This window comes from Hemitrygon akajei, chromosome 30, assembly GCF_048418815.1.
Source record: "Hemitrygon akajei chromosome 30, sHemAka1.3, whole genome shotgun sequence".
In the NCBI taxonomy this organism is placed as follows: domain Eukaryota; kingdom Metazoa; phylum Chordata; class Chondrichthyes; order Myliobatiformes; family Dasyatidae; genus Hemitrygon; species Hemitrygon akajei.
In genome coordinates, this window is record NC_133153.1 from 11619499 (window position 1) to 11640589 (window position 21091).

Here is a 21091-nt window from a genome sequence, read left to right on the forward strand (position 1 = left end):
TGAATTATGAATGTTTATTGCATGAATTTCAAGTACACATTGTAGGGACAACAATTTCTTCAGTTTATGAAGTTATGAAATTCAACACTTCCAAATAAATAAGTGATTTGGTCACAATTAAATCCAAAACTAAACCTTAAAAAAGTGCAAGTTATTTTTTGAGAAAAAAGGCGTCACATCACTGGCCTAAGTTTACAGAATTAAAACTGTGCAAATTAACCCACCTTTCATTAATAAGGTAAAATTCAGATTTAATGAAATTCCATACCTGTGGAATATTTCACATCACCAAGAGTTGGTGCTAGTAGTGATGCAGCAATTAAAAACATTCATACAAATGGAAATGTTCCTGCTTGGAGCACTTTGACAAATTTAACAATATTAAATATACCATTTACATGCAAGATAGCACATTACTAGGAAACATGTTGCTTGAAGGAATAAATACACTGACTCTGTGGAGTCCTCCTGGTGAATGCTAACACTGGGGATCTGGAAGAATAAATACTTATTAAAACTTGTGGCACTCTTGCACTCGAGGTCTGTTGTAGTATCTGCAAACGCTTCCTGAACTTAAGATTCCATTCACTATTTTTCAACTGTAGTTATCCTGCAGACATTAGTGGTATAACAATGGTAGTTTTCCAATGCACAATGCCCAAGTTAAGAGTTGGGAAGACGGCGATTAAACTATTAATTTCTAAAGTTATTTCTTTTAATACTCTGGGTTGAAAATAATAATTTTCTCCACTATTTTTCATTCTCAGCTTAAACCCCACAGTTCGATTTTTTTTAAAAAACCTGAGCCGTCCTCATCACTCCATGGCAAACATGGATGCCAAATGCTGTTTGGAAAGTGGCTTAGTTTTTAAATAAGTAATTCACTACATAGCCTTCCAGAAGTAAATGCACCTTTTATTGGCATGGATACTGTAGCCAAATGGCTGCCCAATGCACTCTATAATTTCAATGTTTTGAAGAGTTATATTACAGATTCATCACATGAATTGCCTTTAAGAATCAGAACTCAGACCATCGAGGCAGTACATGCTGTTTCTGCTCCAGGCACAAGTATATCCTACGATCATGCAATCCAGCCACCGTGACACTCCTTGCTCTGTAATTCAAGTTCTGCTCCGGCATAATGCCATTGAAAATAGCAAAATAAAACTAGTGCTTATTTTATTGTAATGACAAAGTTCTGAACAACATGTCACAACACATTTTGCAGTGATCAATCCTTTTCGTTTTACATTTGACAAATAGGATATCCAACTTATTTAAATAAAGGGGCCTATTTGCTGATCTAACCACTGTGCTTTACACAATTAGAAAAATAAAATTGTATATTATTCATTGCTGGGCAAGTTAATAATTTTGGTCCAAGATTAAAATGTACTAAAAATCTCTAAGTACATAAAGATATTCTCAATTGGATACCCAATTAATGAAAATTTAAATAGCTCTGCTTTAATTTATTAATAATGTCTATAAACATATTATTTTTGGTCCTCATGTTTAACTCAAACTCATTCTCCATTCTACTCATTGTTCTAAAATAATGGTGGAATTGTTATTCTCTTCAAAAAGATGAAAAATCAATCCAAACACATCTTCAAATCAAAAACTGATCTTCAATGCAGCAAAAATAAATCAGAAGGTTTGTTGAGGAGACGTGCAGAAAACTGAGATTCATCAGGCTTTAAAAGTCTTCACAGCTTTTGACAGATTGCTGTAAAACTCAGCCATATTAGATGGAAAGAAAGAGTCCACTACCGACTGTGGGAGATACCCACCTAGGTCAGTCTGAAAGAATGTAGTCAAATGGGTCTTTCGTGGCTCCCTAAAATTGAGACAAATACACAATAAGAAATAGGAGAAGGCAAATTAGTTCCCTATGCTTGCTCTGACATTCAATATCACAGTTGATCTCTTACCTCAGCTCCACTTTGCTGTATTAATCCCATATCCCTTAATTATCCAGAAATCTATACATTCAGCAAATAAGGCTCTACAGCACTCTGATACAAAATTCAAGAGTCACTCTACTTCTAAGTGAAGATATTTCTTCTCAAATCCCTTAAACGGATCCCTTACTTTGAGACGGAGACTCTTGTTTCTAGCCACTCCAGCCAAGGAAAACAAAACCCTGCCATCTGCCTTGACAGTATGCAAAAATATTGGTATATTTCAAAAAGATCTACCCTTTCTTCTGATGCTCATAGGTACGGGCTCGATTTTGTTTAATTGCTTCTCATGTGGCAATTCCCTCCAAGCTAGGAATTAATCTGGTGAAGTTTTATTGCACTAATTTTATGGGATGTACATCCTGCCATCTTGGGTAGGGAAACCAGAACAGTACACATTATTTCAGGCACAGTCACGTCAAAGGCCCTATATTAATTACAGTAAAATGTCTTGTACTCAGATCCTCTAGTCATTGGACCAAAGCTTTGCCCTGTCTAAATCGTGAGCAATTGATGCACATCTCAGGACTTTAGGCATCATCCACTTCTCTGAACTGGAAATGTAAGCAAGTCATCTTAGGCGCGGCCTAAGAAGCATTCAGGCACATTGTCCACATTCCTGAATGCTAATAATGACTTGCGCTTTTTGAAATATAGAAAGATTTAAAAGTAATTATTGATCAGTCTATGTGGGAATTAAGTACAGTACTGGAGATTAATGCACACGTCTCCATGTCCCGTTTGGTACCACCCTCTTCATTACCATAGTCTGGACACCGATACATAATTCACAGTAATGTTTTCTGCCCCTAGTGATTCCAAGTTCCACCCAAGTGGATTCTATATCTCAGTTTTCTCAACAACATCCTTTCTAACATTATTCCAATTTCAACACACTGCACCTTGTTTCCCAGATTACCTGTCCTTCCTGAATATTGAATATCCACGGCTGTACAGCTCTCAGGCCTGGCCACCTTGCAGCTATATCTCTGTAATCACTATTTAAGTTATCTATTTTCTCTCTCCTCCTGATCTATTCAGTTTTTCCTACATCCACCCCAATCAATGTCCCCACTAACTTGTAATGACCAGTATGCTGTGCAATTTTCTTTTTCCAGTGACAACATGTGCACACTGAATAATTTCTTCAATAAAAACAGTACAAATAAGCCAGTTCTAAAATCTGCAGACAAATCATTGCAAACTCCACACTGTCAACATTGTCCGCAGCAGAATTCAGAAAGGGAAATGTGATTATGAAATATATTTAACATGCCAACAAGATAAAAGTGAAAACTTTTTGTGCAGTTGAAATTCCTTTGTGCTCTAGTAGCAAAAGATGTGTGTGCACACACACCTTAGAGGGAACACTGACCCTGACCCTATTGTCCTGTTTCTTTCTCCACTATCTGTCCATCACCTGCACACTCCTCCCACTGGACTCCATCGCCCTACTGTCCACATCACCTCCTTTACTTGATTTCATGCTCCACCTTCTCTTCCTTTTGGATTTAATTATCTGTAGCCCTTTGTTGCCTCCACCCATCACCTCCGATGCTTTTCCCACTCCTCCCTCCTCCATCTGCCTATCAACCCTCCTCACCTGGATTCACTGATCTCTTTCAGAACTTTTTCCACCCATTCTCCTCACCTCTTTATACTGGCTGCCCCCTCTCAACCTTGTAGTCCAGATGAAGGGTCTGGACTCAAAATGTTAACTGCTGATTTCTCTCCACAAATGCTGCCTGGCCCACTTGAGTTGCTCTTGCAGTTTGTTTGTTACTCCAAATTCCAGCATTGACAGTCTCTTGTATTTCCATTGTACTATTAACTTATCTGCTTTCTTATGATTGCTTCATGCTTTAAGGTACAGCACCTTTATATTTGTCTTTTTAACACTTTTAGTCAGCATTTTTTTCCCTCTGACCCTATTCGTCTTATTACAACTTTTCTCATCTGGATACTATTTGTGTATATGCACTTCTCTTTCTATGTTTCTTGAATCAATTTAGTTACCTTTATCCCATTCACTTTCCCTACACAGCTCCCTTGTTTCTTATTATAGACATTTCTCTTGATTGACATGCCCTACTTGTTTAGCTTAAAACATCTGTGTTAGCTTGTGACAAAAATCTTGTTTCCAAAGTGAAATTTATTATCAGAGTACATACATGTCACCACATACAGCCCTGAGATTCTTTTTCCTATAGGCGAACTTAGCAAATCTAAAGAACAGCATTTGTAAACAAGATTAATGAACAACAAACTGTGCAAATGCAAATATAAATAAATAGCAATAAATAACAAGTGTGTTAGAAAGTTAAAGAGTCCTTAAACTGAGAACTTCGTTTGTAGGAAATAGAATGAATGTAGTTATCCCCTTTTGTTTAAGAACCTGATGACTGAGGGGTAGTAACTGTTCTTCAAGCTGGTGGTGGAAATCCTAAGGCTCTTATATCTTCTCACTGCTGCCATCAAGAAAAGAGCATGGTATGGGTAGTGAGGATGTTGCACTGGGCCAAATCCCATTACCTTTTGTAGGAGTTTTGGACTCTTGCTCTTGGATAATGCAAATCTCATTCATCATTAAACCAGTTGGTCCAAATTTATAATTGTACCAGAATAATGCTGGATTTATAATCCTAAAGTTTAAGGTCACCCATAACAGAAACTGGGTTAATCTATCCTCAATAAAATGAAAAATATACAATATTTTTGACTGAAAAACTTATGAGGGAAGAAAGGAACAATTTTCAATGAAAAAAATCTAGAAAAATTAAAAAAAGGTATCTTACCCAGGAATGGGAGCACAGAAACAGCCACAGGGATGATTAAATCCCCTAACATAATGAGGTTTAGGAGGACAGCCAGGGTGCTCCACATTAGTAGCTGTGAAGAAAAAAGGATGCTTGTCACTTCAAACAGTAGTGGTACAAAACACTGAAACCACACAGGCTTACTTTGTTAGATCCTAGGGCCCTGCACTGTGGTTCGGTACTGTATGAACCAAATTATATTTGAATTTGTAACATGTATTCATTCACAGATGATAGTTATTAGCCAGATCCATTACCCGTTTGTAATTGTTATTACAGTGAGCGTCTGAGTCATTTTAAGTGTGAACACACTACCATGAATTTGTGGGCACTTCCTTGAATCTCATTAAATATTCATAACGCTTGAGTAACAGGAATTGAAGAAATTTTTTTTCTGAAACCTCCACACTGGAACATTTGTCTTGACCCCATTTCTACATTTCAGTTAAACAGGCCGTGTGTTAGTTACCATTTGAGGATATCGTTCCGTCTTCATATTGTTTGATTAAAATGACATCCACAAAGTCTCTTGGGGAGATAATGCCCAAAGCTGCTGATGGTGTAACAGTCCTGCACACAGACATGGTCTAGAGGGATACAGGGCAAACAGTCAGGAATTCATTCACCGTGCACGTCTGTTGAGTAGTTACAATATGACATTTTTTTCCACATATATTCAGCCAAATTCTCAAATAGACCATTTTTCTTAAATATTTGGCTTTATTTGCAGTTTTTAAAAAAAAAATAGCACATTTTTTTTCAAAATACTGCCACTTTCAAAACATTTCCTCTTGAATAAAAATGCTTGATAGTTATAAGCAGACATCACATAATATTACTTATTTGTACTATGTGGATTTGGTCATTAAGTTCAGTTGCTAACATGGCAGTTATTGGGCACTTTTAGATCATTACCAGTATTTAAAAACAACCAAAATTAATCAGAATTGTTTGTCAATTATAGGCTGCAGCACAATTCAAATTTAAAAATAGTGATCTGCATCAGAGACAGAGTAAGAATCCTTTGAGTGATGATGCATGTCAGACTACAGTAAGAAAGCAGAATCAGAGAAAGGAACATGAAGACGCTACTAAAAGTGGACATGCAAAGCTTGTAGCTAGCAATGCAGTAAGCAAAAAGGGCAGCAGACAAGGAGGACAGATAAACTACAGACATATGGTCTGGAAGGGCGCTGAAGATAGTGAAGGCGGTTCAGAATATGAAGGTAGTTATCAATTGAATTGAACAATTCTTAAAAGAAAACCCACAAACAGTATTCTTTGGATTAAGGGCATACATTGCAAAATACTAATAAACAGGAGTGCAAAACACTGGCTATTAAGCAGTCTGATACCTAATTTAGGTACATTAAAATGGGAAGGCCTTTACAGTAATTAAGAGCTCACAGTAGGTTTTAGCTGTGTCTTCCAATGTCCCAGGAAGGGATAAACAAAAAAAAAAGGCTTTTAAAACTAAATGGATGGGAAAACCATGATCAGGGAATAGAACATTACCATAGTTCAGGCCCTTCAGCCCACAATGTTATGTTGACCTTTTAACCTGCTCTAAAGTTAATCTAACCATTCCCTTCTACATAATCTTCCATTATTGTATCATCCATTTTGATACATTGAAGAGTTTAAGTGCTCCTTATGTATCTGCCTCGACCATCACCCCTGGCAGGGGATTCCACACAGCCACTGCTCTCCTTATATAAAGAACTTACCACCCCCCACCCCCCACCATACTTTCCTTCAATCACCTCGAAACTATAGAACATAGAACAGCACAGGAACAAGCCCTTTGGTCCACAATGTTATGCCGAACCAATTTAATTAGAAATCAAATGGCTAACTAAACTAATCTCTTCTGCCTACACAATGACCAATATCCTTCCATTTTCCTCACATTCATGTGCCTATCTAAATATCCCTTAAAAGTACCTAATGTTTTTGCTACTACCAACCCCTCAGGCGGCACATTCCAGGCACGCACTCTCTACGTAAAAAAAACCTCATCCCTCGCATTTTCTTTGAAATTACCCCTTTCACCTTAAATGCATGCCCTCTGCATTAAACATTTCAACCCCGGGAAAATGAATTTGTCTGTCCACTCTATCCATGACCTCCATAATCTTATCTCTATCAGATCTTTCCTTGGGCTCTGCCACTGCAGAGAAAACAATCCAATTTTGTCCAGCCTCTCATGATAGCACATGTCCTCTAAACCAGGCAGCATCCTGGTGAACCTCTTCTGCACCCTCTCCAAAGCCTCAACATCCTTCCTATAGTGGGATGACCAGAGTTGTATGCAGCCTAACTAGTTTTATAAAGCTGCAACATAACTTCTTGACTACTGAACTAATTCTCGACTAAAAAGGCAAGCATGCCATTTGCCTTATTAACCACCCTATCAACTTGTGTAGCCACTTTCAGGGAGCTACGAACTTGGACCCCAGATCCCTCTATTCATCAACACGATTAAGGGTCTTGACCTTAACTGTGAACTGTCTCTTTGCATTTGACCTACCAAGCTGCAACACTTCACAATTGCCCAGGTTAATTTCCATCTGCCATTTCTCTGCCATATCTATATCCCATTGTATTCTTTGCCAGTCCTCTACACTATCCATAACACCACCAATCTTTGTATCACCTGCAAGCTTGCTAATCCACCCATCCACTTTTTTGTCCTGTTCATTTACAGTACCGTGCAAAAGGCCTAGGCATGCTAGATTTTTGTTACTATAAGTTTGGTTTTAGAAGTTTATTTTTTGTCTTCTGCATTAGAGCATCAGTGGAAAAGAGCAAATTTTAGATTTCCTAATGTTCATTTTCCAAAAAATTTAATGTTACAGAGAATTGTTTGTATCTCATTAAAGAAAGTAACATATTAATAGAACACTTTTCAAATAAAAACTTGATTATTTGAAGGTATCTAAGCCCAGTGCATGAGTAAAAAAAGATATCAAGTAGGTACTAATGATCAATGACATAATGAGTTGAATGAACTAAACTGAAACTGAAATGTGTGTAGAAGGAATCAAACTGGGCAAAGGACAACCAAACTAGAAGGTGGGGTGTGGCAGATGTGACAGCTTAACCTTCAATTCTTACACCATGACAAGACTGAGCATGTGCAAGGTAACAGGAAAGCCCTGTTTGTGTGGAATTTGCATGTTGTCCCTGGGGCTGTACTGGCTTCCTCCGGGTGCTCTTGCATAGAAACATAGAAAATAGGTGCAGGAGTAGGCCATTCGGCCCTTCAAGCCTGCACCACCATTCAGTATGATCATGGCTGATCATCCACCTCAGAACCCTGTACCTGCTTTCTCTCCATACCCCCTGATCCCTTTAGCCACAAGGGCCATATCTAACTTCCTCTTAAATATAGCCAATGAACCGGCCTCAACTGTTTCCTGTGGCAGAGAATTCCACAGATTCACCACTCTCTGTGTGAAGAAGTTTTTCCTCATCTCGGTCCTAAAAGGCTTCCCCTTTATCCTTAAACTGTGACCCCTCGTTCTGGACTTCCCCAACATCGGAAACAATCTTCCTGCATCTAGCCTGTCCAATCCCTTTAGAATTTTATACGTTTCAATAAGATCCCCCCTCAATCTTCTAATTTCCAGTGAGTATAAGCCTAGTCGATCCAGTCTTTCTTCATATGAAAGTCCTGCCATCCCAGGAATCAATCTAGTGAACCTTCTCTGTACTCCCTCTATGGCAAGAATGTCTTTCCTCAGATTCAGGGACCAGAACTGCACACAATATTCTAGGTGCGGTCTCACGAAGGCCTTGTACAACTGCATTAGAACCTTCCTGCTCCTGTACTCAAATCCTTTTGCTATGAATGCCAACATACCATTTGCCTTTTTCACCGCTTGCTGTACCTGCATGCCCACCTTCAATGACTGGTGTACAATGACACCCAGGTCTCGTTGCATCTCCTCTTTTCCTAATCGGCCACCGTTCAGATACTAATCTGTTTTCCTGTTCTTGCAACCAAAGTGGATAACCTCACATTTATCCACATTAAATTGCATTTGCCATGAATTTGCCCACTCACCTAACCTATCCAAGTCACCCTGCATTCTCTTAGCATCCTCCTCACAGCTAACACCGCTGCCCAGCTTCGTGTCATCCGCAAACTTGGAGATGCTGCATTTAATTCCTTCGTCTAAATCATTAATACATATTGTAAACAACTGGGGTCCCAGCACTGAGCCTTGCGGTACCCCACTAGTCACTGCCTGTCATTCTGAAAAGGTCCCGTTTACTCCCACTCTTTGCTTCCTGTCTGCCAACCAATTCTCTATCCACATCAATACCATACCCCCAATACCGTGTGCTTTAAGTTTGCACACTAATCTCCTGTGTGGGATGTTGTCAAAAGCCTTTTGAAAATCTAAATATACCACATCCACTGGCTCTCCCCTATCCACTCTACTAGTTACATCTTCAAAAAATTCTATAAGATTCATCAGACATGATTTTCCTTTCACAAATCCATGCTGACTTTGTCCGATGATTTCACCTTTCCAAATTGCTGTTATCACATCTTTGATAACCGACTCTAGCATTTTCAGTTATCAAAACCGAAAACGTTTCCTTTCACATCCCAGAGATGGTACTGTAATTTGTATCTAGTGCAAGGGTTCCCACCTTTTTATGTGATGGACCAATACCATTAAGCAAGGGGTCCATGGACCCCAGGTTGGAAACCCCTGCTGCAGTGTGTGAGTGGTTGAATCTAGACGAAGTTGATGAAAATACAGGGAGGAAAATAAAAAATAAAGAGCTCAATGTGGGATTAGTTAAAATGGCTGGGATTGATAGTTGGCACAGACTTGGTGGGCCGAAGGATCTATTTCTGTGCTGTATCTCTCTCCGAAATTTGTTCAGTGAGAGGGTGGCACCATCTAGAGATAACACAGACTTCAAATTTCAGATGTAGTATACCTAGACACATGGCTGTCATTAACTTATATAATGTACAACATGGCATGGGTTTCAAAGTAAATTTATCATATGTCACCATGAGATTGATTTTCTTGTAGGCATACTCAATACCATTTAAGCGAGCAATTATTGCCAAACAACTACCTAGAGTGACTAAACCACAAATTCTTCTTGCAAGCTAAATCAATTATGGCCAATAAACTTACATCATCAATAGTCTCAATCAGCTCAAACACTTTCACATTTTTGTCCCAATTCACCCTTAGTCCATCAGGCACTGGTTTCAGACATTCCCAAACTTCACGTGGTGCAGCTTTAATTGTCCCTTCACCTTTGTACCTGAGTCAAAGACCACAACAACAAAGGGAAAAGGTAATTATAATAACTGTTGGCTATTTTTAAGAACAATGAAAATTAGGAGAATTTCAAATTGATGAAATGTTTTAGTGCCGAAAATAAAGATGATTTTTGCAGTTAAGAGTACGGTCTATTTCTGATCCGGAGTTCTACTCTGCCTGACCTGTGCTACCACATATTTTTAGTTCTAGGATTTATGATGGTCAAATATGAAAATAATAATGGGTTGTAACTGCATGCTGCTTTACACAGCAGTGAGTATGGAGACAACAGTTTCTCCAGGGCACCCAACATACCCAGTTTAAAACACTCATCTAATGTCCTCAGTCTCTCCATCCAATTAATGTCAGTGAAAGGTACAAACTTGTTACATCTGTCTTGAGTGGCTCATCAAGTGGTTCAGCCATCAAGGACAAGAATGAGAAGAACAGGTATGATTTATTCAATAGTACACAAGGCATAAAGGGCTGAATGGCCTAAGCTTGCTTCTATTACTCCATGTTCTTATAGTACCCTCCTTAAAAACCACCTTTTGTGTCCAGCAATTTTTTCACTAACTCTTCTTTGTCTTAAAGCCTTGTTTCAAAATGACATCTCCCTGAAGTTTCTTTTTCTATGGCAAGTATCATGTAAACTAACATTTAATTGGCAATCTCCCTCCCAGCAGGTTTCTTTTCAGGCTCCGGACATTGGTACAGCCAGAACATTAATCTTACTCAATTCAAATATTTGCAAACAGCAAACTCCAAATTTAACCGAGTGATTAGATAAATATTTCAAAATCACACATGTAGGAACTAGCCAAATATATTGAAAAAATACATACTAGGATACTAGTCTTCAGACATAGGCTACAGGTTGAGAAAATACCAAGGGACAGGTGTGATATGTAGAGTTCTGTAAAGTACTGTTGAAAACTCAGAACATGCTTCCTGATCAACTCAATAGATCATGTAGACAGGACAAGTTCCTCTCCTTCTGAGCCTCAACTCCATTTCCCTTAACAATTTGCTTTCTAGAAAACTGTGATTGAGCTGACTCAGTCCTTTCCCCTATGTGAAATGCTGCTTTGTGGCTTTTTAAAGAATAAATTCATGGGATATAGACAGTACTGGCAAAGCTGGCAGTATCCACCCCAGATTAACTCTCTAGCCTACGTCTGGAGATAATTATGGAATCAAATACATTGGTGGAGCAACACACACGAAATGCTGGAGGAACTCAGGAGATCAGGTAGCACCTAAGGACAGGAATAAACAGTCAACATTTTGGGCAGATACCCATCATTGGGAACTCACCTAAGTGGGTTTCGTTCAAATAATCTAGATCTGTCCAGGATGCCATGTCTCCTCTTCTGAAGGACATTAGTGAACTATGTGGGTTTTGTTTTAAAATGACAACCCTGAAGTTCAGTTCCCATTGCAGATATCAGCTTTTTCCACCCATCAATTCCACATTTAAATATCCCATGTCAAGATTCTGACCAAGAGTCAAAGCCTCTCGAAATCCAATATCCTGTGACCTTGGTAAACTTAGCACAATAGGAGCTTCTGTACATATCTAATACCCTTCTAACTTCTGAATGCAGAAAGAATTACGCTGCACTAATTAATTCTATGCTTAACATTCACATATGATCTGCAAGTATGTCAGCTGACATTGTAGGATGACAAGGCACAATTCATTTAAGCAGAACTACTCTCAGAGGACAATTTCTTTAAGTATACATATCTCCATACTCACAAGTTTCCAGAGTATTCTGATGATGGCCTCCAGGATACACAAACATCATTCTACCAAAGAGAAACAGATTTCAAAAAATTGTATTTTGTACAGAAAATATCAAAACACAAGTAAACATATGCATTCTTTTTAAATCATGGCAAGGAGAAGAAATAAAATGTTATTTTAGGTTCAAAATAACTAGGCTAAATAATGGAAGTGATTTATCCCATTAACACAAAATCTGCCGTCACATTAGTACTCCCTCATTTGCTTTTGGAAAGAATTTTAAAGTTGCTGTAGGCTCAGGACAGCAGCAGTCGTTGATTTGATGTGACAACAGGTGCTAGAAATAGACATGGATAAATTCTACACCCATTTTCTAAAGAGTAGCTAAATTTTGACTAGAGAAGTCCAAATTAAAAACCAATCATTTAACTTCTAACTTCCTATTTCTTGTTTCTCTTTTGTTCTGCTCAAAAAAAGTTCAAAGCAGCAAACTGACTGTTTGAATCTTTAAGCCAACTAGTTTTGTTACTCTGATTTAAAATTTAAGTAATAGCAAAGGAATTTCTTTTTATCCCAAAGGAGGCCCAAATATACCTAAAGCAACAAATAAAAGGTATGCACAACCCTCATTCATGTTTCAGGAGGCCCTTATACCTCTGACCAAGATCTCTCCCGAAAGCCTCAGCCTTGTGCCAAATTTTGTTTGTTAAATGTTGTAGCAAATTGAATTAGGACATGTAACTAATATAGCTTTCTGAACGAGTTTTTGGGCTACACTGGTAGATTGATATATTTTAGGATTCAGTAGTTAATAGATAAAGGTTCAGCACACCTAGAAAGAACACAAGTTATAACAATAAACTAAACAACGAAGAACATAAGAAACAGGAATGGACCACTCAGTCCTTCTGATCTGTTCTACAATTCAACAAGATCATTACTTTCCCTATTTTTTCCACTAATCCCTAATACCCATGAATCTATCAGCCAGAGACATCCAGGGAAGAAATCTCCAGGTGAAAAGATTTTCTTCTTAGTTCCATCCAAATTAGTTCATTCATTTATTTGGAAACTGACCTCAAGGTCCAGACTCCTAGTATGTAAAAAAAAACACCGAGTACTTGACAAAATACGCTTCAATCTAGTCATCATTTCTCATTGTTTTAAACTCTGAACAACAGGGGCCCAACCTGGCCTACTAAATTTTTCCTCACCTGACAGATCCTAGTAACCATGGTATCCTAGTAACCATTCTGGTCAATCTTTTTTGCACTACCTTGATTGTAAGTACACCCTCCTTTGGATAAGGCAATCAGTACTCCAAGAATAATCTCACAAAGTAGACATCGACTCTCATATTCAAATCCTCTTACAATAAAGTCCAATGTGCCATTTTCTTTTCAAACTGTTCTATGCTTGATTTCAATGATTGAGCCAAATGTCCCTTTGGACATCAACATTTCTCCATCTTCTACTATTTAAAAAGAAAAACTCACTTTTTTGCATCATCATTACTCCAATTTACATTTAGTTTCACATTCTCAGTTAACCTTCCTTCAGTCAAATCACTGATACAAAGTGAATGACTGGAGCCCAAGCACCAATTCCTAGGCACTTCAAGCTGGCCTGATCCATTCATTCCTAATCATTGTTCTCTTTCTGACAACTAACTCCCAATCCACATGAACGCAAACCCAGACTTCACACGTTCTAACCTTTTTCATTGATGGGACCTTAACAAAAGTCTTGTGAAAATCCAAATGTATCACATCCACTGACTTCCCTTCATCCACACTACCAGATACAGCCACAAAAAAAAACTCCAGATTAGTAAAATATGTTATCCCATTTGTAAACCCTTGCTGACTCTCCTCAACTTTTTACAACTATTGGTAACAGCTAACAGTCTGGTCATTCTGTTTTCTCTCATTTTCAGAGATAATGGGGTCAAATTTGCATCCCTCTGATTATTTTCCATGTGGAGACAATTTTGGAAGATCATAACCAGAACTTCCACTGTTGCTATAGCTAACTGAACCAAAACATGTCAACAGGTCCTAGCATTTTCAGGTTCATTAGAGAGTGAATTTGTTTTACCTCATCATTTGCACTTGAACTCTTGGTTCTCCAATACTGATGTATTTACTTTTTGAAATATAAATTTCTCTGCAATTTCCTCCAACCCTCCTATTGTAAATTCAGCCATCTTCTGTAAGGGACCCACATTAGCCTTCACTAGTATTTTCCATTTTACTTGTAGGTGGAAGCACCTACAGTCTTTACGTTTGTCTGATTTGTTCTCATTTTCTTCTTTCCATTTATCAATGTTTTAGTCAACCCCTGCTGAATTCAGATAATATTATAAAAATCTTCCCCTAATCCATGAATGGGCCACATTCTCTCTTGTACCTTAAATACCATCTATTTTTGTAAGCTATGTATTATTTCATGTTGAAATGTAAATGCTGAATGTCTTACATTTCAATATGGTTTCCAATTGTGCTGTAGCTAACCTACCCTTCACATTTTACCCAAATTAAATTGAAAACTCAAAGTGGATCACTTTCAAGCAATGTAAAATTCTGTCACCATTACAAATTAATCCCTCCTTTTTCTACAGTCTAACTTGTTCCATTGTTGGTTCTTCAACATACTGATCTAGAAATCTATCTTGTATACAGTTTGGATATTCAACCTCTATATTGGACAACACACACAAAGTGTTGGAGAAACTCAGCAGACCAGGCAGCATCTATGGACAGTTGGTGTTTTTGGGCCAAAACCCTTCAGCAGGACTGGAGAAAAAAAATCTCAAAAGATGGGGGTGGTGGGTGGGAGAGAAACACCAGGCAGTAGGTGGAGCTTGGAGGGGCAGGGATGAAGCAAAGAGCTAGGAAGTTGATTGGTGAAAGAGACAGAAGGCCATGGAAGAAAGAAGAAAGTGGGGAGCACTAGAGGGCGATGGACAGGCAAGAAGATAAAATGAGAGAGGGACAAGGGGATGGGAAAGGGTGAAAGGGGAGGGGGTGGAGGCATTCTTGGAAGTTTGAGAAATCGATGTTCATGCCATCAGGTTGGAGGCTACCCAAACGGAGTACAAGGTTTTGTTCCTTCAACCTAAGTGTGGCCTTACCCCAACAGTGGAGGAGGCCATGGATGGGCATATCAGAATGGGAAGTGGAATTAAAATGGGTGGCCACCGGGAGGTTTCACTTGTTCTGTGTCAGTGGAATATTGGGCAAATCAGTGCTAATTCAAAGTAGAGATATTACCAAAGTATGCATGCAGTATTCAACCCCGAGTTTCCTATTCCCCACAGACAGACATGAAACAAAGAAAACCATGGGACCAGTACAAAGAAAGACATCAACTCCCTCCCATCATGAAGAAAATGGTGCAAACTGCATCAAAAAAAAGTGAAAAACACTGAATGTAAAACACAAAATCAAAAGAATCCATATTCAGTTCAGCTCAGTGTTCATTATTTGCAGGCCACTCTGATCAAAATCAGCCAAAACAGCAACAAAAAAAAAGGTGACCAGAAACAGATTATACACGTGAACTACAAAGTCCACTCCATAATAAATCAAATACAGCAGATATATAGATCAAAGTCCCCCATAATTACTGTATTGCACATAGATATCAAATCCCCTTATTCATCAGACTAGTACTTAGTCCCACACCAATCAATTCTAATTCTAAGTCGTCATGGTACGTACCTTATCGTCTGCCTGCACTGTGTTTTTTCTGTAAATTTAACATATTACTCTGCATTCTGTTATTGCTTTTACTTTGTACTACCTCGTTGGACTGATGAGATGAATGATCTGTATGGCTGGCTTGCAAAACAGTTCCCCCCATTGCACCTCAGTGCAAATGACAATAATAATCCAATTTATCTACTTAAGCAAGATGATTTCTAACGATGAATATTATCCCTTCCCCTGTTTGCTTGTCCTTCCTGAAAGCTGACTATCCTGGAACACGTAGTTCCCAGCTTTGGATACTTTGCAGCCTCATTTCTGTAACAGCAATTAGATCATAGTCGTTAATGACTATTTCTGTGATAACTCTGCCACCTTGTTGCAGAGAAAGTAATAGTTACAGATGTCAGAATTATTCAATTGACGAATTGCTCAAGAGGCTGGGTGTAAAAAAAGCTCATCCTATATTTGAAGAGTCACATGGACCTGACACAATTGATATTGGTTTTGTGGTACTTTGAACAGCTAACAGAAACATGGATTGTTGAATATAAACTTAATACATGAAGAAAATCTTTTAATCATTTCTTACTTTTTATTCAGTCATTTTCCACAGAAAAAAACATTACAGATTTCACATGAAAATTCAAGCATGCACACTGTAATCAGTGGCAGTTTAAAATATGATTCTGCTCCTTAGTATCTCCAAAAGGATCACACAACGACTAGAATGACAGGAATCCTGTCGATCCCTCAATCTCAATGCAGACCGACGTCAACTAAGTGTCACACCAATGTACTTCTCCAAATTGACAGAACTATCGACCTGTCAGCCTGACATCGGTAGTGGGGAAGATGCTAGAGTCCATTATTAAAGATGAAATAGTGGCATATCTAGATAGCAGTGATAGGATTGGGCCGAGCCAGCATGGATTTACCAAGGGTAAATCATGCTTGACTAATCTGTTGGAGTTTTTCGAGGATGTAACCAGGAAGTTAGATGGGGGAGATCCAGTGGATGTAGTGTACCTTGATTTTCAGAAGGCATTTGATAAGGTCCCACATAGGAGATTGGTAGGTAAAATCAAAGCTCATGGCATGGGGTGGGGGGGGGGGGAGATAGACATTGACATGGATAGAAAACTGGTTGGCAGATAGAAAGCAAAGGGTAGCGGTGAATGGGTGTTTCTCGGAATGGCAGGTGGTGACTAGTGGGGTGCCACAGGGCTTGGTATTGGGACCACAGCTGTTTGTGATTTACGTCAACGATTTAGATGAAGGCATTGAGAATAACATCAGCAAATTTGCTGATGATACTAAGCTGGGTGGCAGTGTGACATGTGATGAGGATGTTAGGAGAATTCAGGGTGACTTGGATAGGCTGGGTGAGTGGGCAGATACTTGGCAGATGACGTTTAATGTGAATAAGTGTGAGGTTATCCACTTTGGGAGTAAGAACAGGAAGGCAGATTATTATCTGAACGGTGTAGAGTTAGTTAAGGGAGAAATACAAAGAGATCTAGGAGTCCTTGTTCATCAGTCACTGAAGGTGAATGAGCAAGTGCAGCAGGCAGTGAAGAAGGCTAATGGAATGTTGACCTTTATTACAAAGGGAATTGAGTACAAGAGCAAGGAAATCCTCTTGCATTTGTACAGGGCCCTAATGAGACCACACCTGGAGTATTGTGTACAGTTTTGGTCTCCAGGGTTAAGGAAGGACATCCTGGCTATAGAGGAAGTGCAGCGTAGATTCACGAGGTTAATTCCTGGGATGTTCGGACTGTCTTATGCAGAGAGGTTAGAGAGACTGGGCTTGTACACGCTGGAATTAAGGAGGTTGAGAGGGGATCTGATTGCAACATATAAGATTATTAAGGGATTGGACAAGATAGAGGCAGGAAATATGTTCCAGATGCTGGGAGAGTCCAGTACCAGAGGGCATGGTTTGAGAATAAGGGGTAGGTCATTTAGGACAGAGTTAAGGAAAAACTTCTTCTCCCAGAGAGTTGTGGGGGTCTGGAATGCACTGCCTCGGAAGGTAGTGGAGGCCAATTCTCTGGATGCTTTCAAGAAGGAGCTAGATAGGTATCTTATGGATAGGGGAATCAAGGGATATGGGGACAAGGCAGGAACCGGGTATTGATAGTAGATGATCAGCCATGATCTCAAAATGGCGGTGCAGGCTCAAAGGGCCGAATGGTCTACTTCTGCACCTATTGTCTATTGTTCACTACAGTCCTGCACTTTACCACCAACAGGGTTACTGATGGAGTGGAGCAATTTACAGGGCAGATAAGAATATTCAGCTTTGGTGATTCTCTCCAACAGCTGGCCCACCTTCCAACTTTAGTCACTGAGCTGCACTTTGCTGATGACACTTGCTCATTTGGAGGCTAAGCCCCAAGTCATCAACAACTTGTCTTCTGAAGAAAACAGGAGAACAGACTTTATGTTGAACATTTGCAAATCAACAAACATTGTGCAGTAGCATCATCAGGTGTAAAGAGGTCCACAGCATGACCTGTGGAAATTGTTGACTACTTCCCATATTTCAGGAAACATTTCTCAATGAAAGCAGACATTAATCTTCACCTTCAGTGTGCCAGCAAACTTTAGCTGCCTAAGTAAGAGTATTATAAGATCAGAGCTCACAGAGGCACATAAGTAAGCTAGCGGAATCTCCTCTTGTATTCTGCTGGCATTGATGTTGGTTCCCAACACCAGATTACTGAAATAGGCACCATATTTAGAACTGACATGGCAAGAGATAATCAGCTGGATAGAGAAAACAATTCGAAATTGTTTTCAAACTCTTTGTGAGGAAAGGTAACACTTTCATGGTTGGAATCCCTAGCCCATGACTGCAGCATTCCGGATGGCAATGAGAACCTCATGTCCCCTCACAGGGAACTTTCACTGCTACTCATAGCAGCATAGTGGGCAAGCACATTCTACCCTATCTCTGGGGGCGTGTATGGGAAACGTATTCGCTCAACAGGCATATCTAAAGTCCAAACCAGAGTGAAGGATAGTCAATCTAGATCCTGAGGGCCTGCCTAAGTAGCAGTAGTGACATATCACGTCAGGGCAAAGATTAGACAGAGAGAGATAAAGTGAAAAAGAAACTCTGGAAGAGGGAGATACTCACAATAGGCAAAACTATGTGATACTAAAATTACATTATACAGACACAATCTATTTCTTATTTTGGGTTATTTTCTTTCCTCCAAAACATCCAATTATTAGAATAAACAAGGCAGGGTTCACCATATACAACTTCACAAAAGATGCAGTCAAAACCATTGTTGTTTAAGTGAAACACTTAGTCAAAAGGAAGACCTTTCTCTCAACAAGGTGACCGGTACTTGCACTTGAAAAGGACGCATCCATTCAAACAATGACAGTTAACACATTTTGATTTAAACAAAACGTTAGAAACTCAATAATTTCTATTTTGATTTTCAATACTACAAACTGGTTTCAAAACAAAATCAAAAACACAGGAGCTACTCACAACATTATTTGAAAAGCAACAATCGCAAAACCAAGCAGTTTCCGACGTTTGAGCCCAGCAGAAGTACCGGCTCTGCTGCACACTCGCTCCCTCAGACCAACCTCCCTCCATCCTTCCCCGTTCCCCCCGCACGACTCACCGTCCTCTTGCAAACCCTCCAGCCGCTGTCATCCCTGCTGTAACCCAGCAGCTTCTCGGCCACCGAGTCCGCCACCGTTCTGTAATTCATACCGCATCGACGCCGTGCCCGCGACTTTACTCTGAGAGGAGGCGGGGGGCGGGGTAGTGGTTAAGCCGGTTCACCTGGCCCGGAGCCGAGACTCGCCCCACAGACTGCAGAAACCACCCTCAACAGCCTCTCCGCCCGGTGACAGGCGTCTGCCGCGCTTTCCCATCCCCGCACTGCCGGTGCCGGCCGGCGCCGCGCTGCACTCTGGGAGTTGAAGTTCCCCGCTCGCTGCTAGCAGCCAGAGCTCAACGCCGCTGGACTACAACTCCCGGCAGGTACCGCAGGAGAGCGTCCTGCGGGGTTGGGAGACGAGGCGGCCGGTGATCGGGCGATGAGGTGCGAGAGCGAGTGGCATGGGTTCGCAATGAGGGTGTGAGCGATGCAGAGGCGTTCCCACCCGTTGGGCGAATACCTCTCCTGCTTTTTGTCTCAGTCAGGGAATTCCTGCCCAGCTAAGCTTCCTTGTTGCTCAATCCCTGAGGCAGCAACGATGGTGCCACTTATTCTCAGCCAGTCAGCTGCCTCTCAGCAAAGTGTCAACACTCTCCTGATCGTCATTTTTTTAGTGTGATACATAGAAAATAATGTTCTTTTGGTGATGCGGTTACTTAGAGCCGTTGATTCATTTTGTGCAAAAAAAACGCCATCAATAATGCTTCGTACAGTTAAAGAAGACTTCCAGTTCTCTGAGAGTTAATTCATGTACGTCCCCTATCAGCGGCTAAAAGGCGACCGGACTGGGAAATGTCTGCAATTTTTGGTTTGTTGGTGCACTCTCCTGTGTCATGATTGCGTTTTCAGTTTCAATTCCTGGTACGGAGGCAGGCACAACTGCATAATCTAAATTAACGTTCTCGGTACAAGAGTGAGGGAACGCTGCATAGCCAGGGATTCTGTTCTTCAGAATGGGTGGACAAAGACCGTGCCCGGTCTGTTTTTAAAACACAACAAAGAAGAACTGATGTTTTCCTTGTGTGATGATGATATCTTTTCACTTAGGTAACGTTTAAAAACTTGTCTTTTTGCGGTTTTGTTGGTTTTGTGGAAGCTTGCTTTGTATCAAATGACTGTCAAGTTTCTACGCCTACGGGATGACAGTGTCCTCAAATCAGGTATAATTACGTATTTAAACTGCACCTTTGTTCCATAAACAAAAAAGGATTTAGCAGCATTCAAGGTCTTACAGGGTTGATAGGGTACAACTGTCAAAAAAGATTGAAACGACCAAGGCTCTTTCCTCCTAAAATGTGCAGGCCAAGGGGGCACCTAATAGAGGACTTTAACCTCATTAAATCTGGCCAGAGAAATACAGGAAAGGATCCAAGATTTGGTCAGTGCCTGGAGTGTATAATCGCCTTTTCCATCTGCCTGTCACCCTTCCTCTAATGGATCCAGGAATCACTTGCCAGCTTTTGGTCCAACCCCTCCCTTCACCTCCATATACTGTTAGCTGCCCTCTATGTTTCAGTCCAGCTGAAGGGTCTTGACTTGAAGTTGGCAGTCCATTTTCCTCCACTGATGCCTCTTAGCCAGTTGATACCCTCCAACACTTCGTGATGCTTGGGAATCCCTAGCTCAAGACAACTGAAAGTGAAGAAACAGCATGCTGAATAGTATTGGGTACTTCTGTCAGGAGCACGCGGCTACCCGCTGCCCTGTCAGACACCTCCTGTCCCATCAGTGGAAGAGTGTGTGGTTCCCACATTGTTTTATCAGCCAAGTGACAGCTCCCACAACTTAGATGGAAGCATGTTATCCTAATCCGAAGAGACTGCCTAAGAAGAAAGCAGACCAGACCTATTCACAAT

At 40.1% G+C, this 21091-nt stretch overlaps 1 protein-coding gene and 1 long non-coding RNA gene across 6 annotated transcripts in view; one reads left to right on the top strand and one right to left on the bottom strand.

Moving 5' to 3' along the window:
* Nucleotides 1-19591, bottom strand: stard5 (StAR related lipid transfer domain containing 5). Of its 2 annotated transcripts, XM_073032996.1 has the most exons (7): nt 19194-19591; nt 11846-11895; nt 9952-10084; nt 5253-5370; nt 4763-4856; nt 1797-1843; nt 1-492 (listed from the first exon to the last, which is right to left on the bottom strand). In XM_073032996.1, exons 1-7 carry the CDS (start codon nt 19281-19283, stop codon nt 479-481), a joined length of 546 nt encoding a protein of 181 aa, XP_072889097.1. In that variant the 5' UTR covers nt 19284-19591; the 3' UTR covers nt 1-478. The 2 variants fall into 2 exon arrangements, with proteins under 2 accessions (XP_072889097.1, XP_072889096.1); XM_073032995.1 differs by having other exon boundaries at nt 1-1843.
* LOC140718813 (uncharacterized) overlaps nt 19591-21091 on the top strand; it is an 11704-nt gene continuing 10203 nt past the window's right edge. For 2 of the 4 annotated variants that reach the window (XR_012096796.1, XR_012096797.1), the window contains exon 1: nt 19591-20282. This is a non-coding gene — a long non-coding RNA (uncharacterized lncRNA). Of the gene's footprint in view, nt 20396-21091 lie in introns of all 4 variants that reach the window. The other 2 variants (XR_012096799.1, XR_012096798.1) reach the window with 2 other exon arrangements.